This window comes from Musa acuminata, chromosome BXJ1-9 (genome assembly GCF_036884655.1).
Source record: "Musa acuminata AAA Group cultivar baxijiao chromosome BXJ1-9, Cavendish_Baxijiao_AAA, whole genome shotgun sequence".
Lineage (NCBI taxonomy): Eukaryota > Viridiplantae > Streptophyta > Magnoliopsida > Zingiberales > Musaceae > Musa > Musa acuminata.
Genome location: NC_088335.1, coordinates 11,553,566 through 11,581,540, shown reverse-complemented (window position 1 = coordinate 11,581,540; position 27,975 = coordinate 11,553,566). Strand labels below are relative to the sequence as shown.

General features: G+C 37.9%; 3 protein-coding genes, 3 non-coding genes and 1 pseudogene across 6 annotated transcripts; all 7 read left to right on the top strand.

Moving 5' to 3' along the window:
• Window positions 1-54: 54 nt before the first annotated feature.
• On the top strand, window positions 55-854 carry LOC135594277 (ubiquitin-ribosomal protein eS31z fusion protein-like; annotated as a pseudogene).
• Window positions 855-3,957: 3,103 nt separating this feature from the next.
• On the top strand, window positions 3,958-4,038 carry TRNAL-CAG (transfer RNA leucine (anticodon CAG)). Its single transcript has one exon. It is a non-coding gene; the product is annotated as a tRNA-Leu (tRNA).
• A 115-nt stretch (window positions 4,039-4,153) lies between these two features.
• Window positions 4,154-4,234, top strand: TRNAL-CAG (transfer RNA leucine (anticodon CAG)). Its single transcript has one exon. It is a non-coding gene; the product is annotated as a tRNA-Leu (tRNA).
• Window positions 4,235-4,362: 128 nt separating this feature from the next.
• TRNAL-CAG (transfer RNA leucine (anticodon CAG)) lies at window positions 4,363-4,443 on the top strand. Its single transcript has one exon. It is a non-coding gene; the product is annotated as a tRNA-Leu (tRNA).
• A 296-nt stretch (window positions 4,444-4,739) lies between these two features.
• On the top strand, window positions 4,740-6,922 carry LOC135594276 (polygalacturonase At1g48100-like). Its single transcript, XM_065084677.1, has 6 exons — window positions 4,740-5,295; window positions 5,381-5,548; window positions 5,681-5,725; window positions 5,800-6,007; window positions 6,087-6,168; window positions 6,253-6,922. The coding sequence occupies exons 1-6, from the start codon at window positions 4,807-4,809 to the stop codon at window positions 6,764-6,766; spliced, it is 1,506 nt and encodes a 501-aa protein (XP_064940749.1). The 5' UTR covers window positions 4,740-4,806; the 3' UTR covers window positions 6,767-6,922.
• A 2,244-nt stretch (window positions 6,923-9,166) lies between these two features.
• Window positions 9,167-10,991, top strand: LOC135594275 (WAT1-related protein At1g09380-like). Its single transcript, XM_065084676.1, has 7 exons — window positions 9,167-9,389; window positions 9,466-9,528; window positions 9,597-9,713; window positions 9,786-10,038; window positions 10,129-10,290; window positions 10,376-10,527; window positions 10,644-10,991. The coding sequence occupies exons 1-7, from the start codon at window positions 9,214-9,216 to the stop codon at window positions 10,849-10,851; spliced, it is 1,131 nt and encodes a 376-aa protein (XP_064940748.1). The 5' UTR covers window positions 9,167-9,213; the 3' UTR covers window positions 10,852-10,991.
• A 2,855-nt stretch (window positions 10,992-13,846) lies between these two features.
• Window positions 13,847-18,005, top strand: RPS4 (small ribosomal subunit protein bS1c). Its single transcript, XM_009419485.3, has 7 exons — window positions 13,847-14,231; window positions 15,117-15,392; window positions 16,331-16,411; window positions 16,855-17,136; window positions 17,217-17,327; window positions 17,421-17,507; window positions 17,731-18,005. Exons 1-7 carry the CDS (start codon window positions 13,923-13,925, stop codon window positions 17,830-17,832), a joined length of 1,248 nt encoding a protein of 415 aa, XP_009417760.2. The 5' UTR covers window positions 13,847-13,922; the 3' UTR covers window positions 17,833-18,005.
• The last annotated feature ends 9,970 nt before the right edge of the window (window positions 18,006-27,975 follow it).

Genomic DNA, 27,975 nt, shown 5'->3' with positions numbered 1-27,975 from the left:
TATATTTAAGATCGATCCTCTAAGATCGAAACCGTGAATGCCATCTCTCGCCCACTCAGCTCCATCTCCACACCACTAATCCTTGCGTCGGGTGGCGCCGGCAAGATGCAAATCTTTGTGAAGACCCTCATGGGCAAGACGATCACCCTCGAGGTGGAGTCGTCGGACACGATCGACAACGTGAAGGCTAAGATCCAGGAGGAGGAGGACATCCAGCCGGACCAGCCGCGTCTCATCTTCGCGGGGAGATCGAGGACGGCCGCACGCTCGCCGACTACAACATCCAGAAGGAGTCCACCCTCCACCTTGTCCTCCGCCTCCGCGGCGGTGCTAAGAAGCGCAAGAAGAAGACCTACACCAAGCCGAATAAGATCAAGCACAAGAAGAAGAAGGTCAAATTCGCGGTGCTCCAGTTCTATAAGGTGGACGATGCCACCGGAAAGGTCACCCGCCTCCGCAAGGAGTGCCCCGACGCTGAGTGTGGAGCCGGCACCTTCATGGCCAATCACTTTGACCGCCACTACTGCGGCAAGTGCGGCCTCACCTACGTCTACCAGAAGGTGCAAGGTGAGTCAACTATTGATCGCTTTCTTGATTTAGAGTCCATAACTAGCGAGCTGCAAAGATTGTGATCTCCTAGTTTGGATTTAGTTTTATGTGGTCAATTAATGTGTAGAGGACAAATGACCTTGTTTTAGGTTTTAATTACGTTTGTTTTTTAGGAGAATGATGGATTATGATACATTTGCTAGTCTGAATTGTTTGCTTCGAAAACTTTTCTGTGGTCGCTTGTTCTCCAAAGGCATTTTGTCGAATGGTTACCGAGCAATGCTTCTGCAGAGACACATTTCGTAATCGGCTATATGTATTATATTTCTCATCACTAACCTCAGGGTAGAGCAAAATTCTAGTCAGATCATGAGCCTTTCAATCCAATTCTATTGTTTCTTGTATATTTTCCTCCTAATTCTGATCAGCTGAAAATTTCTAACCTTCTATACTCATGTTAAACATTTTGTTCTATCATTGTATTATTAGTTGGGGTAATACTTAGTTGTTTGTAGAAAAAAATGTTTCTTTTCCTAATGGCTATACGCTAAATATTCATAATAATAGAATATCTCGATCCATAAAGCATAACTAACTTCATATTATTTAAATTTAAAGCTTGTATGGCAATCACACTGCATTACCTCCTCATCACTTTATCCATCTCTTTTTTTAATAATATTATCATCAATTTTTCTTGAATAATAATATATGTCTGTCTAATATTAGTAAATATAATTACTGGATACTCATTTCTCTTCAAAAACTTATCTTGCCAAAATTTTGTGAATTTTATAAATCAATAAAAACCATATATGAATCTTATGAATCTTGCCTTGATATATAAAATTTCATTGATATCTTTACTAAGTAAATAATTTTATGATATGATTTTTGGACAGAAAACCAAACTGATTTTTAAGAATATCATCTCTTTAATCATATTTGGTGATTTTCCTGTGGAAATTAGTTATAGTAGAAAAGTCATAAAAAAAAAAAGCAGAGATGTGCAAAATAGTTGATAGTATTTTGCACCATCAGTTATTTCTTGATGTCATTTTAGGCAATGATTTAGTAAGAAAATGCTGTCATGTAAACTATTTATCAAGCGGGGGAATGAAAACCCGGCATGGGGAGTGGATCCACTCACGGCCTCTCTTGCTCGGGCTGCGGGATCCATCTCACCATGTTTACACGTTCAAATTTTACAAACAAAAAGCATCCATAGCATTGTGAGTTATCCAATCCTGCAAGGTCAGTTTTTCCCTTCTCAGCCCATTTAAGAAGGAAGCCAACAAATCCAGTTTCCTTACTAGATGATTATAAATTTATGATGTATTTTCATCACTATCTTAAGTTCATGCTATAGGTAGTCTTTAGAGTTCAATTATGTGCTTATTTAGTGTCTAAGAGCCTTGATATACTTGTCGCATATGTTGAACAGGTTGTGACAAGCTTCTTTGTAGAATATATATATTGAGTTGTTACTTGGATGCTTGGATACTTTCTACTCGCTATGTACTAAAGTTACTTTGGTAGTTTATTTCTCCATATGATTGCTCGGGAATCGTTTATGGAGAAATGATTATTACAAGCAACACTTCAACAATTTGGAGTCAGTGCGAAGAGAATTGTCTCCACTTCCATGGCTGAGACTAGAAATGAAGTTGCTTTCATCAAGCTTGAAGGCAGATCTATGGCAATATTGAGGGGACTCAGTATGGCACTACTTGATGTGAATACTTTTTAGGCATCATGAGGTAAGCCTCTTAAAAGTTCTCAAGTAACCAATGACAAGATCAAGCAACAAAATAACCGCTGCCTCAACAAAGTTATGAAGATGTATTTACATATCTCTTGAATGAAATTGCCATTTATTGTACATATATTGGGAATCTTCTTTCTTTTGAGGAACCAGAAAGTGAGGAATTTTTGTTTCCTTGTTTTGTTTGCAACACTTGTTAATCCAGGAAGACACTATTATGTTTTTCAGAATTATACTTCTTGACATGCGCATCATGTAAGTTATTTGTTGAAGACATGAAGTATTTTATAGGGAATATTCTCTTAACAATAATCTCCAACCCATGGTGTCTATGCTTTTTATGTAGTAAATTTAGTTGCTTCTATATTTTTCATTAATATTCTTTTTTCTTGTTTTAAAAAACTGGATGTCAGTATTCATGTTCGAATTTGACTTTTTCTCTCTAGTGTCGCATCGCCCTTCTTGTGTAAATCCCTGATGGAGTTTTGGATTTTTGTCAAGGCTGGAAACAAGGGCCTACTCTCATCAGATGTCTCTGACTCAGAAAATGAAAAAATAGTGTCCTATTAGATTTTTTAGACTTTTGTCAGATTCTTTTGTATTCTTTTGATAAATCTGGGCAACCCATGATGTATTCGTTCTGGATGCGGAACTGATTTGATATTTTCTGAAGTTAGAAGTTGCCCTTTTGGTTCATTAGATTCATTATTTTTGCTTGGTTGTGGTTTTTCATCCTCCGTCAAGGGTCCAAACATATTGAACTTAGCACAAAGCTCAGCCACTCCAAAATATCTCAAAGTTGTTCAGTATTTCTTTATCTGCATGATACCAGCTCTGGTGAATGCATTGTCTGTTACTTCATCCTGCAGAAGACGAAACACAATTTCCGCAAAACTCGGACTCATAACATGTTTAAGATTCATAAATTTCTGCAAATTTCCTTTTATCTACACTTCAATATTCACATAGTATTTTGATAAACACAATTTGTAATTTCCTCTTTTTCACCTCTGCAGGAAAGACTTTGAGAGGAATGTGATGATCAGCATGATTCCAGTCACAGTTTGAAACATTCAAGGGGAAGTTTTCCTGATGAATTTTGTGGAGCTACTGATTCAGTGTTCCTTGATCTCCCCCAGCCTTGGTTACCATTGCCATCTGTTTGAAGAATGTTGAAGCAAGCAAGTCGTGCAATGCTCATCTGAGGTTCCAATATCAGGTTCTACAAGTCTCGTTGATCTTTAACCTACCATTTTCATTCTTTTGCATGAATGTGCAGTGCAGCTTGTTTCCTTCTATACTACCCTCGGATTGAGATCGAGTTTGACACAAATCAAAATCTCAAGGGTGACAATGATTGCTGATTCATTCTCTCTGCTCAAAGTCAAATGGAAACATGATCAAGAAGAGACTCAACGTCCAGGGTTTTATTAGAGTCTAGATTATAGATAATAATAATAATAATAATAATAATAATATAATGTGGCAGACATTTGATGTTTCTTGATTACTCAAATAGCCCGATAATATTTTAAAATTATAGATTTTGTAATCACAGGTTGACGTAACCTACAATAATTTGTGGATGATATGAATATTATAATTTAGGTTATATAGAGAAAGGTAGGTTAGACGAACACAAAGTCAAGATGGCCGAGTTGGTCTAAGGCGCTAGTTTCAGGTACTAGTCCGAAAGGGCATGGGTTCGAATCCCATTCTTGACAACTTGAGTTGCCTTTGTAATTCTATATCATACTGTTTTGAGTTTGTCATCCTTTTCATTACGTTTCTCAATCTCTCACTTCACCAATTTGTTTTAGGAGGCTAAACAAACACAAAGTCAAGATGGCTGAGTTGGTCTAAGGCGCTAGTTTCAGGTACTAGTCCGAAAGGGCAGGGGTTCGAATCCCATTCTTGACAACTTGAATTAAATTTTTAGACCTATATCATGCCTTTTTATGATCATACTGTTTTGAGTTTATCCTTCCCTCTACGTTTCTCAATCTCTCACTTTACCAATTTACTTTAGAAGGCTAAACAAACACAAAGTCAAGATGGCCGAGTTGGTCTAAGGCGCTAGTTTCAGGTACTAGTCCGAAAGGGCATGGGTTCGAATCCCATTCTTGACAACTTGAGTTAAATTTTTAGACCTATATCATGCTTTTTTATGATCATACTGTTTTGAGTTTATTATCCTTTTCATCACGTTTCTCAATCCCTCACCTCACCGATCCACTTTAAGCCCATTTCCAAGTCTTTGCTCGCGTGCAGTCTCCTCCCATTAGGCGCATGCAGCTGCTAAGACGGCGACAACCTCCTGCCGCCGTAGGATCTCCGAGTAGGCCTCATTCGGTTCACGGAGCTTCATCTCGTCAACAAGTGGATTGGAATCGTCTTCTTGGACAGTGAGAGCCTGGCTTTGTGTATATATAGCCACGAGATCTTCGATTTGTTCGTGCCCATTTGTCACTGTTCGTAGGCTAAACCCACAAATGGAAGTAACGAGGATTCTCCTACTTCTCGTCTTCATCTCCTCTACCTTCTGCTGCACTCCTGCATATGGAAGAGCTCGTCTTCATATGAAGCGTCCGAGGTACAGCATTGCTCTACCTCCAATGGCGGAGCCTCCCTCTCCCAGTTTCATCCGTCGTCTTCCTGCACTTGCTCCTGAGCCTGCCATCCGCGGGAATTCTGGGCTGAGCTCTACAAACTCCACTAGTGGACAGCCTCCTCGTCCTCCTCCTCCAGAGCCTATCGATGGCAACCACGGTTGGAATTCCACCAACTCCACCGCTGTTCTCGACGTGCGTGCCCTCGGAGCAATAGGCGATGGAGTCTCCGACGACACCGAAGCATTAAAGAGCGCGTGGGAGGCTGCTTGCCAAGGAGGGCCAGGACTCATCCTTCTTCCGCAGGGCTACACCTTCAAGATCCAGTCGACCATCTTCGCCGGGCCTTGTCGGAGTGAGCTCACGTTTCAGGTACGCCATGGTTTCTCAGTTCATCTTAATTATTCCCTGGTTCCCTTCGAGTCTAATAACGAAGCCGACGCTCGTCTACAACAAGGTCGATGGAACAATTACGCCACCCGATGGTCCGGACGAATGGCCTCAGAGCATTAGCCGGCGGCAGTGGCTTGTGTTCTACAGAGTCAACGGGATGAAGCTACAAGGAGGTGGACTCATTGATGGAAAAGGAGAGAAGTGGTGGAACCTTCCGTGCAAACCTCACAAGGTATACATGAACGAACACCTGTGAGACACAAAAGAAGTAGCAACGGAGAGAGATCCTGTTTCCTTTTCCCGAGCTTGAAGAACAGAGGAACTCGATGCCAAGAATCTAATCTCACTTTTCCTGACATTGCAGGGGCCAAATGGCACGACATTGCCTGGAACTTGTGATAGTCCTGTGGTAACCTCAACTGGATTTACCTCTCGTTTCAGTAAAGCCAATGAATGCTGCAAACTAAGCTTTCGTTTTCTCAGGCTCTGAGGTTCTTCATGAGCTCAAATCTCACGGTACGCGAGCTCAGAATCCAAAACAGCCCTCAGTTCCACTTCCGGTTCGACAACTGCAGGAACGTCACCATTGACACAATCTGTATAAGCTCACCTGTTCTTAGCCCCAACACCGATGGCATCCATGTGGAGAACACCGAGCTGGTCGGAATCTACAACTCCGTCATCTCTAATGGTGAGCTCATCGTCTCAAAGTTGCTTCCACGTCCACATCACAGGAATCCTTATGTATGCTGCATTTTGCCGATGAACAGGGGATGACTGTGTGTCCATCGGAGCTGGTAGCGTCGGCATAAGCATCGTAAACGTAACCTGTGGACCAAGCCATGGTATCAGGTACTCTCGAGACCTTCCTTCATCACTTACACCCACTCATCTTCTCCCTAAGCAAGCTTGAGCTGCTTTGTCTCCCTCCTTCAGCATCGGGAGCCTTGGAAAGCAGAACACTCGGGCCTGTGTGGCAAACATAACAGTGAGGAACGCAGTCATCAAGCATTCAGACAATGGCGTCAGGATCAAGACATGGCAAGGTGGATCGGGATCAGTCTCATCCATCAGCTTCGAAAACATACGCATGGACACCGTGAGGAACCCCATCATCATCGACCAGTACTACTGCCTCAGCAAGTCATGCCGGAACCAGACTTCTGCGGTCTACGTATCAGATGTATCCTACACCGGCATCAGGGGAACATACGACGTTAGGAGTCCGCCCATCCACTTGGGATGCAGCGACTCTGTTCCCTGCACCAACATCACTCTATCGGAGGTGGAGCTGCTTCCTGCCCAAGGAGACTTCATCTCCGATCCATTCTGCTGGAATGCCTACGGCGCGACAGAGACGCTGACGATTCCTCCGGTGTCGTGCTTGTCGGAGGGCTTACCTCAATCGATTATTGACATTGATTCAGATAAGTGCTATCGAGGAAGTTAAATGGTACACGAAGAATCATACTCAATGTAACAGTAAGGTTGTAATATAGTGACGAGAAATGCTCAATGAAAGGAGTGAAGTTATGGAAGTTATCTATGTGTAATCAACACATTCTCCCAATGAAATGGAAAAAGAGTCAAACGTGCAAAGCTCAAAGCTGAATTGCTTCTGATTGGACCAATTAACATGATATTTCAGTGAAAGTTCAAATGGCATTTCCAGGTTCAGAGATATTCCACCTTGTTCTTCGGCAAAAGGAACCGCTTTTAGTGTGGCTGTGGGCGCGTGAGATAAAGCTATTTGCACCTGAAGAAGTTCATGAACCAATACATCAATCATGAATGCATTATTGAATGGAGAATTGAGAAAAAGGAGAGAAGATATCAGTGACCAGCAGCTTCTTAACTCACGGGAGTGGTGAGGGCGAGGCAAAAAGAAAAGTCCTTTTGACGAACAGAAAGCGATCTCTCTCTCTCTCTCTCTCTTGAGCGATGGGCAGCAACAACGATGGGAATGGTGGTAGGAGGCTTGTGCGCGCCGGTGCATGCTCTAAACCCCATCCATTTGCACCCTCCCACTGTTAGGTTCCTCTCGAAACCCCTCATGTTCTATGTTAGCGGCTCATGGAGAGTAGAAGGCGGAGGCAGGGATGCATTATTGAGGTGGGCTTCGCCTTGGTTGCCCCGCATTTTGGGACACCTCAAAGTATTCCCATGTCACAGATGATGGATGACTGTTGTGGACCTGCCATGCTTTTTCCTGTCCCAACCAGTGCTCTTTCTCTCCTGTGTGTTCCTCGGGAGCTTGGAGAAAGATTCCACTGGTACTGTACTGCAGCGGCATGCATCTTTCGTATAATCATCACAGATGCCTGAACGCAGCAAAGAGTATTGCTTAGAATGTTTTCTTGTATGTGGTTCAAACCAGCGACGCTTGCAAGCATAGAACAGTGCAGGTGAACTCCACAGGTGATCGATCTACTTTGCACTTTTACTGCTTGCAAGTAATATGATACACTTGACTGACACAAAGAAGTACAGTATGCATCTTGCTGCAGCTCAGGGAGAGCTAAGAACAGAGGTAAACTCTCCTCAAAGTGTTGCATCCATTCAGGTACTACTATTTTGATTTGAGCCTTCCATTTCAACAATCTTGTCTGTTTGCATCTTTCTGAGGTCTCCTTCTTTGTATTTAACTTCTTCTTACTATAATAAAAGGGGGAAATAAATCAACATTTTGTGGGGAGTGTAAAATGATACATAATGGCTTTGGAATGGAGAAATCTCCTGAGATACTTCAAGATATAATTATTTTATTTTGAGACAAAGATCATGTCTCCTATCTAATGAGTTGCTGCCATGCCAATGCATTAGCAATAAAGATGAGTTGGATATAAGTTGGTCAAGCTTTTGGAACAAGTTTAGATTCAACTAACATTTTATATTTGTATCTTTTGTGGTAAGATGCTACCAACTTAAATCTCTCCATGTCTCCCTTTGTTCCTTGTAATGATAATACAATTAGAACATTGTGTCAATGTAATAATATAAGATCTTTAATTTTCAATACGCATCACTGAGCAAAATAAAAGATAAAGAAAAAAATAAATAAATTCCATTATCATTATTCTCTACAAAATAAAAGATAAAGGATTCTTTCATTTAATATTCTGATAATCCTATCTATCTGTGAGATATAAATATTCTCTTTGATAATCTCATTTGATTTATTATTTAGTGAACCAATAATTGGTCTTAATAGTTGATTAGAAAGAACTCTTATAATGCCATCAATTTCATCTGATTTTTATTCATAATTTTCCCAAAAACATTTACAAATTTTATTTTCCTTGTAAATCTATTGTCTCATTATTTAGTCTACAAAAAAAAAAAAGGAATCTTTTTTGCTTCCAAATAATTAATTAATCAAGCATTTTTTCCCAACAATTTACACAAAAAAAATATTAGACTATCTTTTGATGGACGAAATGGGATGAGGGTTTTGTGTAAATTACACCTCAATAATCTGTCCATTTCCTAGTCAAAGATGGTCAAACTCGATCGGACCCACTGCGGGTCCTCCACCTCCCTCATCGCTGTCCTGGCGTGGAAGAAGAGGCAGTGCAAGCAAGCAAGCAAGCAAGCCGTTCATTGCTTTTCTCCGCGTATTCATCCACTCCCAAGCAACGCCACCGAGGTCATGCTGCTTGTCCCACACTAAAGATTCAGCGGAAAGAGACTCCATGGCCCAGAGCTCGTCGTAGTCCCACAGAAACCACGCAAGAAGATACCATCACTCACTGTTCGAAAGCGGATATTGCTGCAGCACGTCAGGGACTGCTCCATGATCGATCTCGTCGTATAAAGCTCCTGTCTCCTCTCGCTGAATCGTTGTGTGGAAGGAAGGACGACGGAGAAAGAAGAGGAGGATCATAGGAGGGAGGGAGCATGGGAGGCGACTGCACCCCGACGTTGGCCATGGTCTTCGTCCAAGTGGGATTCGCCGGCCTGAATGTGCTGTCGAAGCTGGCGATGGACGACGGCATGAGCCCCTTCGTCATGATCGCTTACCGGCAGATCGTCGCCACCATCTTCCTCTCCCCCATCGCCTTCTTCCTTGAGCGGTAGTGCAGATATCATCGAACTCTCCTCTTCTTTGGCATCATCTGAGCGTGTTTTTGTCGACCGCTGTGGGCGCAGAAAAGTTTCCAAGGAGATCACAAGCAAAGTCCTTTTCCAAATATTCCTCTGCTCAGTCTTCGGGTAAGCCGCGCCTGCCACAGTTGCGGGGCTCGAAGCTCTCGTATCTGACGGTGTTGCATGTCACGCAGCGCCACGTCTAACCAGATCTTGTATTTTGTGGGGCTCAAGTTTTCCTCGCCGACGATCGCGTGCGCCCTCAGTAACATGCTACCGGCCATCACCTTCGTCATCGCAGTGCCGTTCAGGTACTTGACGGAAAGGAGCACCCGATTACTTCTTCTTTCACACGTCGTGAGCGTTAGCTGACTCGATCGCAGGATGGAAACGGTGGGGATCAGAACGGTGGCCGGTCAGGCCAAGGTGGTAGGAACGGTTCTCTGCGTGGGTGGCTCCATGCTGATGACTTTCTACAGAGGCGGCCTCATCAAGATGTGGCAATCCCCCCTCCACTGGAGATACGCCGAGAGGATGACGACCGGCGAGGCCGGCTCCGATTACCAGAGAATGGGTTTCGGCGCCGTCCTCGTCATCGCCAGTTGCTTCGCCTGGGCCATATGGTTCATCATCCAGGTAATGGAAGCTCCTCTGGATCTCCAAACGCCTCTTCAAAGCTGTCGATGCTGCTGATCATTCCCTTTTCGATCCACCGCGTCATAACAGGCAAAGATGAGCCAGAGCTTCTCGTCTCCCTACACGAGCTCCGCCATCATGTGCTTCATGGCCAGCGTCCAATGCATCGTCGTTGCGGCCGCCGTGGAGAGGAGGAGGCTCTCGGCGTGGGCGCTTGGTTGGAACATCCGGCTTGCTGCGTCCCTTTACATTGTGAGCTTATTGCGAACATTCGATTGACCGCTCATTGAAATCTGGACGTGACTTAGCATCTAAATGCTCGGCTTCAACCTCTCAGGGCTTGGTAGGCTCAGGTCTGGCTTTCGCACTGATGTCATGGTGCTTACAGAAGAGAGGTCCCCTCTTCGTCTCAATGTTCAGCCCACTGCTGCTGGTTGTCGTCGCCGTCCTCGGGTGGGCGATCCTCGACGAGAAGCAGTACGTTGGAAGGTAAACTTGTCTTGGAAGTGATCCGTGTATGAATTATCTCACACCATGAGTCGCATATCAGCTATTGGATCAAGTGCTCGGTCCCGATCGCAACTCATCTATCCTTTGGATTGCAGTGTCGCGGGATCTGTCGTCATAGTTGGAGGGCTTTACTTGGTCCTATGGGGCAAGGGGAAGGAGACGAAGAAGACGAGTGATGCAAGTGGAAAGGAGACCGAAGCAGAGCACGAGGAAGGAGCCATTGCAGCTGTTGGTCTGACCATGTTCCCGAGTCCCCCCGTGTTTGCCAGTCCTATGCATGAGGCCCAACCTGGCCAACCTTAAGCCACGTATGTTCATCAAGCAACCGCAACGAGTCAGACGAGGAAGACGAAGTGACATATGGAACCAAGAAAACCCTATAGCTATCAGATATCTAAAAGTGCTGTTTGCTCTAATAATACAATTCAACATCGCCAAACATGCTGTTTGCTCTAATAATTGTTATACGTATAATTTCCATTGTTTACATCAAACAGTAATAAATCTATATTAGTATACATACTTTTGAATGTGATAAATATATTTCATATTTAACCACATGTGGAGTCACAGTTTTACCATTCATAAATATATTTCTCATGAGATGAAGCACCTCAATTTATTGTTCACATAATGTTTACACAAAAAGTGAGTGCCAAATATACTTATATACATATATTTCTATGTCGAGTCATAGATTTATGATCCATAGATATATTTATCATAATCGTTGACATAATATTTATACAAATTAATTTTATATGATATTCTTAAAAATATTACTATCAAATACCTGTATTGGTGAACTTGACCATCATCATCTCTTTATTGATCATATATAAGTAAGTATAGATTTCCTCAAGACAATTGAGAAAATCTTTAAGCAGTTGAAGAAAATCCTCCATGCTGAATGTGTATAACCTCCCTGCTGAGTGTGTATAAATAGCTATCAAGAGCTCACTATCAAAATGAATTGACAATTACATCTTATACATTTCATAGTTTCTACTACAATTTCTATCTTTCTATATTCTTCGTTTAAACTATCAACAACTAACATTAATATATATATATATATATATATATATATATATATATATATATATTCATATATAATAGCTACTCATTAATATTTCATATTAATCATTACACCACACACCTTCTCATAAAATACTATATCATAACTAAAACGAGGACTAATCATATTACAAGAACACACTATGATACAAGCCATAGAACCGTAGATATCATCATGTTCCATATATAATCACCTCAGTTTAGGTGTTTAAAAAAGTAATTAAAATTTTACTAAATTATAATAAATATTATAAAAAAACGAAATCTTGAATTAAATCCTTGTTCTCTTTGATCCTTGTGCTTCATCAACTAGGCATTTATTTCCAAGGAATTCTCTAAACTTTTCACTCACTAACCCAAGCATGCAACCCCATATATATAATAATACATTCATAACTATGTATAACCTTTAACTTGGCATTTCTTCTTTAGTTGCATTCTTCAGCTTCATTGGAGCAAAGTGGTAAGTAAGTGCAACACCATTTATCCCTATGAGCCAATCCCAAGCATGCACTCTAAAAAATCATGCTGATGTTTGCTATAATAATTGTCATAGATATAATTTACATTGTTACGATAAACACTAATTTTGTTTGCTGTTCTTTCTTGATATGTTGTAAATCTACATAGATATGTTGGACAAAGTAGATATGCATTAGCATGCATACTTTTTGAATATGATAAATATATTTCAAGTTTATTCACATGTTTATCATTCATAAGATAAAGCACGTCATTATCGTTCATGTGATATTTATCCTAATCAATTTTATATGATATTTTCTTGAATACTCCTAAAAATGCTGCCACCAAAATATCACTCATGTTATCTCATTGTCTCCATTTTGTTGAATTTAAGCATCATCTCTCATCGGTGACAAACTCAACCTTTGGCTTGGTATGAGTTGGAATATAGATGTAAGGCTCCCACGATATTGCTAATCTTTCTCTTTTCATCTCCAAAAATAATCATTATATAATTCATAAACATTTGATGAGAGATTTTGGTCTCTTTGATATTACAATAAAAATCTTATTAAGTGTGTTTTTTGTTAACTTAGTCTTGATCAATTCAAATTCTCATAAACATTAATATTTAACCTTATTATATATATATATTTATATTAAGGTTTTATAAAATATTTTATTTGAGAATTTTAATTGATTTTAAATGAACATTGAAACTATTTTGATGTTCTTCAAAATAAAGAAGTTCTTTTTTTTAATGTAACCTTAAATTTAAGCCTATAATTTTTAAAAATCTTATAATTTTTTATTAAAAGGAATGATAATAAAAAATTATGAAGGCATTTACATATTTCAAAATAAACCATGATAAAGAACTCTATTTGTTTTGCTTTGATTTAAATTTGATTCTAAATACTTTAAAAAGTATTATAATATTTATAATAATTTATTATGAAGGAATGATAATAAAAATAATGAGCTATTATCTACTTATAGTATTTCTCAATGAAGTGGCAGTGTTTTTTGTTTAGTAATTAAATAATATAGATCCAAAACACTGTAATATAGAAATATTAGATCAGTTTAATATTTATAGAAATAGAAATATTAGATCCAAAACACTTTAAAAAGTATTATAATATTTATAATAATTTATTATGAAGGAATGATAATAAAAATAATGAGCTATTATCTACTTATAGTATTTCTCAATGAAGTGGCAGTGTTTTTTGTTTAGTAATTAAATAATATAGATCCAAAACACTGTAATATAGAAATATTAGATCAGTTTAATACAGATCAGTTATCTTTTTTAAAATATAATTTATATTTTACAAAGAAAATAAATTTTAAAGTATAAAAATAAGAAACACTATAAAAAAAATTTAAAACTTGAGCTTTTTCGCGAAATAGCCTTCGCATATACATTAATTTGAGAAATATGTTAGATAATAAATATCTTGATAATTTATCGTAAGATCGTATCGTCGTCTTATTTATTTATTTATTTATTTATTTATTATAAAAGAAAATTATATATAAAATTTAGAATCATACTGAATTTTACAACTGAAATAAAACCTTTGATGTGTTAACTTCGCGTAGGATTCATCTCATTTGGTGGTATGAGTTCGATCCCACAGAAGCTGATTTGGGTTCGACCCAATCCCGCATGTCCACTCAAATTGCACCCAAACCCAAACACCTCTCCCCGCACCACAAAACCGTCGTGTCCCCCAACGCATCCGATTCTCTTCTCTCTTTTCCGCCATTGGAATTGGATTAGAGAGGCGATAGAGAGGCGATAGAAAGACTCCAAAGCGCTGCCAATGGCGAGCTTCGTGAACCACCAGTTCGCCGGCCTTCGGTGCGCGCCGCTCTCCTCCTCCCCTCTTTCGAAGCCTTCCTCCGCCGCCTCCTCCAAGGCGCCGGCCAGGCCCTCCTTCTGCTCCGCCGCCGTCATCGCCGGCACCTACGCCCTTACCTCGGCCCAGAAGGAGCGGCAGAAGCTGAAGGAGGTCTTCGAGGAGGCCTACGACCGCTGCCGCACCGCCCCCATGGAAGGCGTCGCCTTCACCGTCGAGGACTTCCATTCCGCCCTCGAGAAGTACGACTTCGACTCCGAAATCGGCACCAAGGTCTCGCCTTTCTCTCATCGCCTGCTGTGGGTCTCTGTAATGTTTGGGGCGCGAGTTTCTTTTCGGTTTGATTCCCATTTGAAGAAGGCTCGAAGCTTCATCTTCTTAGAGATTGGACGTGGATAGAAAGTCTATGGTTTATCCTGCAAATATGACTGGCAATATGATATGGCTTAATTGAAACGGTTTTCAAGAATAATTGGATGTTGCTGCTAAGTATGATGGTAATTTTGGATGTCTGATGAATCCTAGAATTCATATGCCAATTCGAAACCTGTCCCCCATCTAGTTGTGGTCAATTGAGTAGGAGCTTGAATAATGGTAATATTCCTTTTATTTCTTTTGTAATTTTTGCATAAGAATAGTATAAACCAGTGCTATGGGATGTCTACAATGGTTGCTCGATTAGGTCACTCTCTTCTTTTCTTTTTCTTTATCTTTTCTAATTAACAAGAGAAACATAAAGTTGGCAAGTTTGTTAGTTGCTATTAGTTTGCATTTGGCAGTTGCTGTAGTTTATTATTCAGTAAATATTTGACCTATTTTTCTTGGAATAACTGGTTCGTTTTACCTTAATGATGAAAAAACTGTACATTGGCTGGAACTCTTGTATGTGCTGAATCTGATAGATGTCATGTAACTTTCCAAATTACATGACTCATGGAAACAGGCTAGTGTTTGTTTACGGTTCATCTTTGAGTGTGATTGGGAAGAATTTTTACTTTCTCTCCTGCATTTTGAACTTTTGTTGATTTTATTTTACCTGATTCTACCATATACCTGAATCGCCTTACCTTCAAGCATGATAAGCAAGATTGGTGGGCCCTTGTGCTTTTGTTTGCAGATATGGATTTGCTAGCCTCATTCCCTTTTCTTTGTTCCCAGGTAAAGGGAACAGTTTTCATGACAGATATGAATGGGGCACTTGTTGACATAACAGCCAAGTCTTCTGCATACTTACCTGTCCAAGAAGCGTGTATTCACAAAATTAAGCATGTTTCCGAGGCAGGAATATATCCAGGATTGGTAGAAGAGTTTGTCATAATTGGTGAGATGAATGCAGATGATAGCTTAATTTTGAGTTTACGGTCAATTCAGTATGATCTTGCATGGGAAAGGTGTAGGCAGCTTCAGGCCGAAGATGTTATTGTCAAGGGTAAGGTGAGAGTCTTGTATTCCATTCATATACTTTGGTATGCCTTCAACTATTTTGCTTTCATCCTTGGAGAAATTTGTATGGATTATGAACTTGTTGATGGTTTCCTTGTTCTCCTTAATTATTCCAATCTTCAACATACTATGTTAACTATCATAGTTGCTAATTAGCCACACACATACTTTTAGATAACTCTTCTTGTTATTTATTAATGTTAATGCATTTACTTGTTTTTTATGAGATACTCTTTTCCTTGCATTCACTTCATTAACCACTCTCTCTCTCTCTCTCTCTCCCTCTCTCTCTCTCTCTCCAGATCTTTTATTCTTATCATAAAATTTATTCATCAACTGCACAAATAGAATAATTTGGACCGGAGCTGTGCTTATATAGTTCTATTTCTCCTAAAAGTCATGCAAAACCAATTGTTCCTGCATAACTTACTGTTCAAGTCAGCATCATATGCACCACTATCTTTTATTAAGACAAATATTTTCAGTTGGATGTGTTGCAAAGTAAACTTATGGCGTTCTTGGTTTTGTATAGAAAGGTATGTTTATTTAACATAAATTGACTAAAGTAGCCATGACTCATATACATACATATATATACATATAATTTTTTTTTTTTTGATTTTTTTTTTTCATATGAATCATTCTATGGAAATAGTTATATTAATCAGTAAAAGGAAATTTGACCTTTCTTAAACTTACTAGTTATAGTGCTCTCAACAGAGCTCACGGGCAGAAAAGAATCCATGTAACCAATCTAGATAGTTTGAGCCTTCATCTTCTTGTTGTTCATGTATCATTCAACTTTTATGTTAATTATATGTATCTTGAACTTTTTTAGATTTACTAGACTTTGATCAGCTTTTGTCTTTTATAATTTTGTTCTCCTATTTTGGCATTTGTTGTAATTTACTGAGTTTTATTGTCAACAGGTTGTGGGTGGAAATAAAGGAGGTGTTGTGGCAATCGTGGAGGGCCTTCGTGGTTTTGTTCCATTTTCACAGATATCAGCGGTTTGTCCTTTGTATTTGACTTTAGCATGTTTTAACATTTTTCTGTTTTCTTGGCCTTCAAGTTAAATTATTTTCATGCTTCTTGCCAATTATTTATTACGTTGAGAGCTGAAACTTAACTTTACCAGCTGATTCAAATATTAATTGTTATGATATAGAGCATCTGTCTTATTTTGTCACCTCACTATCATGCTTATGTTAAAATACTTAATTTATTTTTTAATTGTACACAACAGTGTCTGTTATCAACTATGCTGTACCATATGTCAATCGATCCATTTTAGCTGCTTCATTTGTCCAAGATTTTCCTTCATGCCTAACTCTGCAAGTTCACAACATTCCTATTATATGGCGGATTACAATTATTTTTTTATTGGATTTGACATGTGAGCTTGAACTGATCTCGAATATTTTGTCAATGAATTTTCTCAATGTTCGACCAGAAATCAACAGCAGAAGAACTCATTGATAAGGAACTACCGCTGAAGTTTGTGGAGGTTGACGAGGAACAATCTAGGCTTGTTCTCAGTAATCGCAAGGCCATGGCAGATAGTCAGGCTCAACTTGGAATTGGATCGGTGGTCTTGGGAACTGTTCAAAGTCTTAAACCGTATGGTGCCTTTGTTGACATTGGTGGAATCAATGGCCTTCTCCATGTTAGCCAGATTAGTCATGATCGTGTCTCTGATATCTCAACCGTCCTACAACCTGGTGATACCCTTAAGGTACTCTGTTAAGTTATTGTATTTCTTTTAGTAGTGCAGCCTTCTTCTGAACCTGTCATAACGAAAATTTTCATGTAAAGGTTATGATACTGAGTCATGACCGCGAAAGGGGACGAGTAAGTCTTTCTACCAAAAAGCTGGAACCAACTCCTGGTGACATGATTCGGAATCCTAAGCTTGTATTTGAGAAGGTATACTTTATGCAAGGATATTTATTTGCTTCATGTTATACTATTAAATAGTAATTTAGTCTCTGGTCTGATAATTTTGTTTTTTAATATCAGGCAGATGAGATGGCTCAGATATTCAGGCAAAGGATAGCCCAAGCCGAGGCGATGGCTCGTGCTGACATGCTAAGGTTCCAGCCTGAGGTACTTGACATCATCTTAAAAACCTAATATGCACTTAAATATTTTTACAGGAGAAATTTTGCATGTTTACATCGTGTAAATATTGCCACGAGAATCCACAGTGTCACATAATTTATCATATCATTGTGTGATTTTGATGTGATGGTTGACAACCTTATTATGTATAGAGATTGTTGAAATTGGAATAGTTGGACTGATAGAGAATGTTTCTTCATTTTGGCAGAGTGGCTTGACCCTGAATTCTGAGGGCATTTTGGGCCCCCTCACATCAGACTTGCCTGCCGAGGGCCTGGACTTGAGTGAGATTCCCCCAGCTGACGACTAAATGTCACAATAGCAATGGGATCTCCGAAGCATTTCCGGTTTTAATTTTTTATTGAAGCCTGTCCAAATGCAACATGCTTTTGCTGCGCTTCATACTGTTTGTTATGATGTGCTAATTGTATGTTTTATACAAGATTCCTGAGAACTAAAAAGATTTTTTTTTTTCCCCTCTTAGTTTTCTCATCGAAGCTTTAAAAAAATTCTGCTTGCTACCTGATGAAATTATGCCATCCTGGTTCTCTTGAATCTGAAAGCTTATGGGAGGTATCAGCAGCAACAAATAAATTTCTACACTCGTTTCAAACAAATTTCCGGTGGGATTTATATGCTGTGGTTCCTGCAGTGCTCCTTATTATTATTTGTAATTTGAGGTTAATGTTATTAGTCGTGAAGCCAAAAGTTGTGGAATAATCTGAGAATGTTGAACTCAGTGTTCTTCTTTTACATGTTATATGGCTATTATTATCTCTGGTCTTGAAATATGATTCACGTACATATGTGATCATGGGACTGCTTTACAGAAGGCGTCTCAACAAATAAAAAGGCTTCTTTTCTTTAAAATGTTTCACATCAGTTGCCTGCAGATGAAACGGAAAATAGTTCTCAAATTAATTACAAGTATACAACTTATCATTCTTTTAGCCTGTTCTTATTATCGACCACGGTTGATCAAAATTTCTTTTTGTTATAGTGGCGCATGTGGTTATATTTGTGATATTCTATTGGGAAAATTTCTTTGTCATGTGTACGAACCATTGTTTAACACGTCCAACAAAAACATAATTTCTTTGTCATGCGTATGAACCATTGTATAACATATGTCCAGCAAAGAAAGCCTATCAAGGGCAGCTTCAATCAGCCTAACAGATAAGTGCAACAGTTTAGAATTAATAAAGATGATTATGATTTATTTATACTAACAAATAAAGATCACACAAATACATTGAAAGGACATTGTTAAATTAATCCATGATTTAGTTTTGTAGGGTTTGAGATGTCCAACAAATTTTTTAAAGATCGATTCAAAATCGACTATAACAATTTGGTACTAAAATGAGGGTCAATCATTATGTCTCAAGAGAATCCCATAAGACTATCTCGAACGAATTCAAGGACTTAAACCCCCTATACTTTCATGCCCCGACCTCGATCACCATAAATGCTTCTGATCTAAATCTCTTGATTTCGGTGCTCCCAAATCACGAGCCAATGGGAGTCCCAACCAGGCCAAACTTATTTCTTATTCTATACCCCCATCCTCTTTTGTCAACTTTTTCAAGAGCTAGCTTTCACCCAACACTCTCTTACTACAACTATGTTTATCCTTGTATAAACTTTCCATATTTTACATCAGCAAATGCAAATTTTGATAGGGATAGTCTAAACCATCACTCTGTAGCTATCTCAAATCACCCAACTAGCTCGACAAACTCTGCTTACTTTTGTTCTCCTTATTCTTGCTCCAATTTTGCTATCTACACCCCTCTCGAGCCAAGTAGCTGACCTAAACATTGTCCCGTTCTCCTCTCTGCTTAGTAATTCAAAGCCAAATCTCATTACTAATATCAAAATTTATGAATGAATCTATTGGCTAGCTGATTGACCTTCCAACCAAAGTCAAAGGCCATCTACACCGGATGGACCAACAATTGATGGACATTTGTAGAGAAATTAGTAAGAAAAACAGTTAGAAATAGATCCTAATTTGCAATCTCCTTTCACAAAATATATAAACAAGAAGCTAATTCCTCAAAACTTTAGATTTTGTATGTTGGACGTTTACTAAGGAAAGACTAACTCGATTGAGAGTGGATATGATAGTTGAGAAATTGGCAACTAAGGGTAGCTGCTCCTCCGTTAGAAATATGAATGCAAGGGAACAATAGTTAAAAAGGTTTCAAGTGGGGACCAATCCATTGTATTCTAGGAAGCAGAGGCTAAGCATTAGTCCCGAAGCACAATGATGGTTAGTAGTATCTTTCAGGATCGCAAATGCATTAGTTAAAAGGATTCTAATCGAAATAAGGAGCTCGATAAATTTATTATACTATAATACCTTTTAAAAAATTAATTTATCAACCAAGGACCTCTAACCAATCTCCTTTACTCTTATTGGCTTTATAGGAGAGTTAATTATTCTAATGGGGATTATCAACATCTATGTAACCTTTGGGGCTGACAACTACATAACGATGATAAAAATGAAGTTTCTAATAGTTGATATTTTTTCAACCTATAACACTATTATTGGGTGACTTATTCTCAATTGAATATAAGCAATATTATCGACTTATTATATGACACTCAAATTTTTTACTAATTCTAAAGAATCCCCATGATGTTACTTGACATCGGTCACCCTTCGAAAGAAATGAACATTGTCAATCCAACAAATGGACTCACAAGATCCCTCACTATTAACCCTACATCTTGTGATAGGAGAACTTATGAAAAAAATTCCTATAAATCTAGAACGATCATATTGCATAATTAAAGTGGAGTCAGATTTGACTCAAGAAAGGAAGAGAGAGCTCATTAACTTTTTTTTTTGTGTCTGAACTCAAAGATATTTTTACGGGCAACTAATAATATATTTAGAATAGATCGTCTAGTATCGACTCAACATAAACTTAGAACATAAGGCAATTTATCAAAAACCTCAAAGGTTTGCTTCCAATCGTCAAGATGTCGTAAAGGAGGAAGTTAGAAAACTCTTACAAGCTAGTTTTATCCATGAAGTATATTACCTGAAATAACTCGCAAATATAGTCCTAGTTAGAAAAAGTAATGGGAAATGAAGAATGTATGTAAATTACACCAACCTCGATAAAGCCTACTCAAAAAATAATTTTTTCCTTTATTAAATTGATCAACTTATCATCTTCACCTCACATAAGCTGTTGACTTTCATGAATGATTTCTCTAGGTACTATTAGATTAAAATGACACTAAAAGATAAGAAACATAGCTTTCATCACTTAAAAAGGCTTATACTACTATAAGATCATGCCCTTTGGATGTAAAAATATAGGAGCAACATATCAAAGAATGATAAATAAAATATTCCAACAACAAGTTAGGAGGAATATAGAGGTTTATGTGGATGACATGATACTAAAGAGTCACACTACCGATATGCATTTAGCTAGCCTTAGAGAAATATTTGTCACCATCAAAAAATTCTGAATGCGGCTAAACCCGATCAAATGTGCATTCAATGTAAGTTCGAAAGAGTTCTTAGGTTTCATGATACACCAATGAGAGATAAATTCAAACCCAAAGAAGGTCCAAGCTATTATCAATATGAACCCCCAAGGTCCACTAAAGAAGTTCAACAGTTAACAAATCAAATCATCATGCTTAGCCAATTTTTATCTTGGATAAGCGATCGATGTCTACCATTCTTCAAAATCTTAAAGCATCTAAAGGATTTTTAATCGACTAAATAGTGTTAAGAAGCATTTGATACGCTTAAAAGATATATGACACCTCTAGAACTATTTAGCTCTTATCTAAAGGAAAATTTATATTTATACATATCCATAACCATAATGGCTATAAGCTTAGTTCTATTTCGCGAAGAGCAATGAATCCAAAGGCTTGTATATTACACTAATTATATAGTTGATGATGCAAAAACTCGATATCCCAATTTTGAAAAACTGACCTATGAGCTGATCCTAACAGTCGAGAAACTTCGTCCCTACTTTCAAGCTTATCATATTATCATCATGATGATAAGCCAAGGCATTATATTTTTTTTGAAGCTTGAGACCATGATAAGGCTCCTTAAATGGGTAATTGAGCTCAACAAACTTGATATTTCTTATAAGTTGAGGACCGTTGCAAAGGCCCTCATCGACTTTGTGACAAAAATGACCTTCACCGAAGAGGTGTTTAAGGATACTAAATAGTAGATGATGCATGTAGAAAAGTTAGATATGTAGACGAACAAAGGCATGGCTTTTATCTAAAAAAGTCCACAAGGGAAGTCTATGAGCATGCACTCTGTTTGTACTTTTATGTTACCAATAATAAAAAAAAATATAAAATTATTTTATTAAGACTAAAGCTCATCAAAGGTATGAGAATACTGAACCTAAAGGTATACGATGACCCAACTAATTGTTAGCTAAATCAATGATTCATATGAGGCTCATGACTCCATTACGATGTTATACCTTGTGGAGGTAAGACTAATAATAGCAGACAATGTCGTGAGTACTAATCCCATATAATATACATAATTCAACAATGCTAAGTTTAAAAAATTATATGATTACTTTAGAATTTACCTAAGGTTCAACATAGTGGCCCATCCATAAGCTAACTATCTAGACAAAATAATTAATCAAGCCATGTTATATGACCTAAGAAAAAGAGTCTCAAGAGCTAAGGGAGCATAGGTGGATGAACTCTCAAGCATATTATAAGGTTATCAGACTATGTCGAAGGTTTCCACTTGGGAATCATCTTTTTCTATAGTATATAGAACTAAAATAGTACTCTCGGTTAAGATGACATTGTCAATTATCTAGACTCGATACTTTGTCGAGGAAGAAATAGAGTTTAGGCTTAGAGCAAATCTAAACATCATCGATAAAGTTAGAGCTCAAGCACATATTAAAAACTTGGCACATAAAAGGATGGTAATTAAAACCTTAAATACCAAAATTAGTCCTCGTCGATGAAAGAAGGGAACTTAGTTTTAAGAAGAACCAAGTCAAAGTCAGTCACCCAATTCAAGTTGGAAGCAAGCTAATGACGACTTGGGAAGGACTGTATTGCAATGTAGAGAAAGTCTGACTAGGTACTCATTGACTTTAGACACTTGACAAGTTGGATATTCCTAGAACTTGGTACATTTCAAACCTTAGGAAATATTACACTTGATGTTGTACTCTTTAGCATAATTATAATAGAATTTATAACTCTACCTATTGTGGTAAAATCTCAAGATGTAACATTATTTGACTATAATAAAACTTATATGAAAATAAGTTTTTATTCATAAAAAGTTATTGTATTGTCGAGAGTTCTTATGTGTCAAAATTAATCTCTCAATAAAAAAAATAAACAAATAATAAAAATAAAAAGAGTAGGAAAAGGAGGGATAGCCAACTTAACCATTCTTCTAGAATATTTATAATTTCATCAGCGACTAGATAGGTGGGAGAAGCAGGATTAGTTGACGAGACCTAATCTTTTAAAGGTAGCTCCCTAGCCTTTAGAGGCGACCCCTTTGCACCCCCTCTCGTGGTTAACACCGTCTGTAGATCATCATCAACTTTAATTGGCCCTCTTTTGTATAGTCTATCATCTTGTTCGATCATCATACCTACTGAGCTGATCATGGCCACCTTCTCATTAGTGAGATAGATAATAATGAAATCATATGAAAGAAGTAGAGAAGAGTGGTCATGCTTGGCCTAGGAGATAACCAATTTATACCCATAGGTGAAGGACCTTTTTAAACCCCTAGGAGGCTTTATACTTGGTCACCTTCTCTCTTTCATGTTCTCCAACAATTGGGATAGTGACGGAGATTTCTCACCTCCATCTTTAAGTTGAACTCCTAAGTCCAAAGCAAGTCTACATCGGTTTCGACTTTCAAGGCTCTTTGATATGTTCTGTCAATCCTCACCACCTTTACCAACTTCTTTAACGACTTAACATCCTTTACATTTGTCGTCGTTGCTTCTATCGTCGCAATTGCCCCTTCTAGCCCATTGACTTAAGCTCGAAGTTGGGTGACCTCCTTTGCTGCTATCGCACACCTCTCTAGCTAAGTAACCTAGGCTTGAAGCTAGGCCAACCCCTTCTCAACTTCTTCGTGACTATATCATCATACTCCTTTCAAGATCTCAACCTCTTGTAGGAGCTGTCCGACGATTGTTAAGGAGTATCGGGCATAGTTAAAAAGTGCAATCATGAGGTGTTGATTCTACCGTAAGAAGCATCAAAGGTTAGGAAACTCATAAAAATAAAAGACTTGTAGAAAAGAAAACGGATACATACCATGATCATTTGCTTATGGGTATCTAAAAGTCCCCGATAGATCTCAAATAGAGGCCTTTTGGTTAGGGAAGATTGCATTAGACATTGATTCCAAGTGGTGGCCTCACTCAGAACTTCCCATGGTTTATTGGAACTAGTTAAGTTCTAGTTGAAAAAATAGATCACCCAGTGGCCATCCTATCATTGACTTGCAACGATAGAACCTTCATCGAATAGGCAAATTTCTCATAATTGATGAGGGCAATGTGTCACATCCTGGATTTTTTTTTTCATATATTTTCACACAGGCCAAATAAATAAACATCACTTTATTCATCATCTATAACCATTTATTACAATTCATTTATTAATCAAATTACAAATAGAAAAGTAAATATAGTGATGTTAACTTCAAGAGTCATCCAAGTGGCTCTACCTAGCGGTAGAGGAAGGTCCGCTCTCCATTGGAATCCGATTTAGTACTAGAGGGAGGCTGCTCTGAAAATCAAAAACAAAGAAAATTCAGCAACGCTAAGTAGGAACCCCAAAAGTCAAATCAAGATGAATACATGATCAAAATTCAATCAATCATCCCATTGGCGTATATCAAGTACCCGAAGGAGCACTCCCCTAACAGCGGATGGAGAGGCTTTATCCTACGGGATGAGTTTGTGTTCTCCCAACAGCGGATGGAGGCAAACTCATATCACACTCCCAACAACGGATGGAGTGGTGTCTCACACCCGCCAAAGTGGGGACACGTTCCTCCCAACAGCGGATGGAGGAACCGTCCAGCCGCCACGTCTGACGGCCCGCTAATCCCCGAAGGGAATCGCCCTACCTGCTCTCGGCAGGAATATAATCTCACACTGGTCATATCCATTTCGGGATGAAATAACATATTTAAAACATCTCTTTCAAAAATCATCAATATCAAATAATATAAATTAACCCTCAATTGACTTGAACTCTAGTTTAATCGATTCAATTGAACTCGATTTACTAGAGCCTAACTGAACTGATCTCTAATCCTTATTTAGCAGGTCTGGAACCACCCTAGACTAGTATAATTTAGATTAGATTAAGTTCAATTTAGGTTAAACTAACTTGAATAAGTCAATCAATTCGGAATCACCCTGAATTGATCTAGACTAATCAAGTCTAGTTTAATTCAATCAATATTTGGGCTCAAGTTCAACAATAATATTGAGCTAGATTGAGCCAGTCCATCTACTGGTCATGTGCATTATACATGATTGAGCATGCATTATATAAAACTGGCCCAGCCCTGGCCCATGGACTAGTCATAGCATATACTCATTAACAACATATATGAAAACATAATAATGCATTAAAAGATATATGAGGAGAAAAGCTTTAATACAAAGAAATAACATTCTCAATTTGACTAGAAATCATAAGACATTAAAAGAGGGACTAGGAGATAAATTTTAACACAAGGAAATAGCTTTCTAAATTCAAATAAAAATCATGTTTTCAACACATAAAATTTTAACATATTCTAGTCATATTTTAAATCATTCAGAATAATATATTTTAAATTTCAAATCAAAGAATATCAAAAAGGGATTTTAGATAACATATTCTAGTCTAACAAGATTTTAATCCAAATAAGATTAAAGATAAACTATAATACAGAAAATATATCATATAAAACATATACCTTTTTAACATATTTAATTCTACAATAAAAACCTTGGGTCAAAGAATATTATGAAAACTTTAACTGATTATTTTAATACAAAAAAAATTTGACATTTAAAGAATTGATACACATTTTTCAAACTATAAAACATTCAACATTTAAAGAATCAAAATAAAAGCTAAAACTTTTAAGAAAGGTAGGGAAACCTACCTCTTGTCAATAGGGTGTAACTCCTCGTTCTCTTGTCAACAGAGTGTAACTCCTCGTTCCTCCCGCTGTCATGCTCGACTAGGTAAGGAACGAAGGAGAGAAATCCCTCCCCTTTAAATAGGAGGTGGTGAGCCTCTATTAAGGGAAATAAATTTTAATTTTTGTATTTATTTAATATAAATTATTTCCATTTAATATACTAACAAATATGATATCATCATATTTGGAATACTTAATAGTTATTTCCTTAATTCATATCAACAAACAAGGAAGTAGATTAAGATTTCCTAAATTATGATGACAAGTAAGGAAAACAAAATTTAAATCTCAATCTTAAATATTTGATTTGATTACATTTCTCCCCTCCTATAGGAAATTTGGTCCCCAAATTTAGCTTACCTTAGTAGAATAGATAAGGATACTGCTCTCGCATATCTTCTTCTCTTTCTCACGTTGCCTCTCGGTCTGAATGGTGTTGCCAACAAATCTTTACCAAATGTATAATTTTGTTCCTTAGAACATGTTCTTTCCTTTCCAAGATCTGGGTTAGTTGTTCTCTAAAAGTGGCATCATCTCGTAGTTGTAGAGGTTCGTAAGAAATGACATGTGATGGATCCCTGATATATCTTCGAAGCATTGACACGTGGAATACATCATGGATGCTAGCCAAAGCCGGGGGCAATGTCAATCTGTATGCCCAACCTTTTGTAAGATTTCAAATGGGCCAATAAATCTTGGGGCTAACTTTCCCCTTTGACCAAACCTCATAACTCCCTTGGTTGGTGACACCTTTAAGAAGACGTGCTCACCAATTTCGAACTCTAGATCTCTTCACCTTCGATCTGCATAACTTTTCTAACAACTTTGAGCTGTTAATAATCTTTGGCGTATAATTCGAATATTATCAGCATCTTTTTGAATTAATTGAGGCCCCAAAAGCTTCCGTTCTCCCACCTCATCCCAATATACAGGTGATCTGCACTTTCTTCCATAAAGAGCTTCAAATGGAGCCATCTGTATGCTAGAGTGGTAACTATTATTATAAGAAAACTCAATTAGATGCAAGTGCATATCCCAACTCCCACCAAAGTCCAAAGCACATGCTCTTAAGAGATCTTCAAGAGTTTGTATTGTCCTTTCAGATTGGCCATCAGTTTGGGGGTGGAAAATTGTACTAAATTTTAACTGCATGCCCAAAGATTTTTGTAGACTTCCCCAAAATTTAGAGGTGAATCTTGGATCTCTATCTGAGATAATGCTAACTGGCACCCCATGATATCGAATGATTTCCTTAATATATAAGCTTGCTAGTTTATCCAATGAATACTTCTTGTTAATAGGAAGGAAGTGGGCAGATTTAGTAAGTCTGTCTACTATTACCCAAATTCCGTCATATCCTTTCACAGTCTTGGGTAATCCTGTCACAAAATCCATAGTGACTTGCTCCCACTTCCATTCAGGAATCGAAATCCTTTGCAACTTTCCCGTAGGCACTCGATGTTCTATCTTCACCTGTTGACATATCAGACATTTAGAAACAAACTCTGCTATATCTCTCTTCATACCATGCCACCAATAGTTTTGGCATAAATCTCGATACATCTTAGTAGTCCCGGGATGGATATTAAATTTTGATCTATGTGCCTCCTCTAATAATTGCATCTTTATTGGATGGCTTTCGGGAACACAAAGTCGATTGTGGAATGTAATAGAACCATCTTCGGCTTGGAGGAATCCAGGTCTAGAACCTTGAGCTATTTCCTTAACTATCATTTGAAGATATGTATCTTCCTTTTGACCTTCTTTAACCTTTTCCACCAAAAATGATTTTGCCATCAAACACACGAGAAAACCTTTATTTGTCTCCGATAAAAGCTTAAGTTTTAAGTCTGCTAACTCTGTCATCATAGAATTCCTTTGAATATTCATATAGGCTACAAGACTGTAGGTATTTCTGCTTAAGGCATCAGCAACTACATTAGCTTTCCCAGGTTGGTAGTTGATATTAAAATCATAATCCTTTAGAAAGTCCAACCACCTTCTTTGTCTCATATTTAAATCTTTCTGTGTGAAAATATATTTGAGACTCTTATGATCTATGAAGATTTCGAAAGTCTGTCCATATAGATAATGCCTCCAAATTTTCAGTGCAAAAATGATAGCTGCTAGCTCTAAGTCATGAGTAGGATAGTTCTTTTCATGAGGCTTTAATTGTCTCGATGCATAAGCAACTACCTTCTCGTTTTGCATTAGAACGCAACCAAGCCCTTG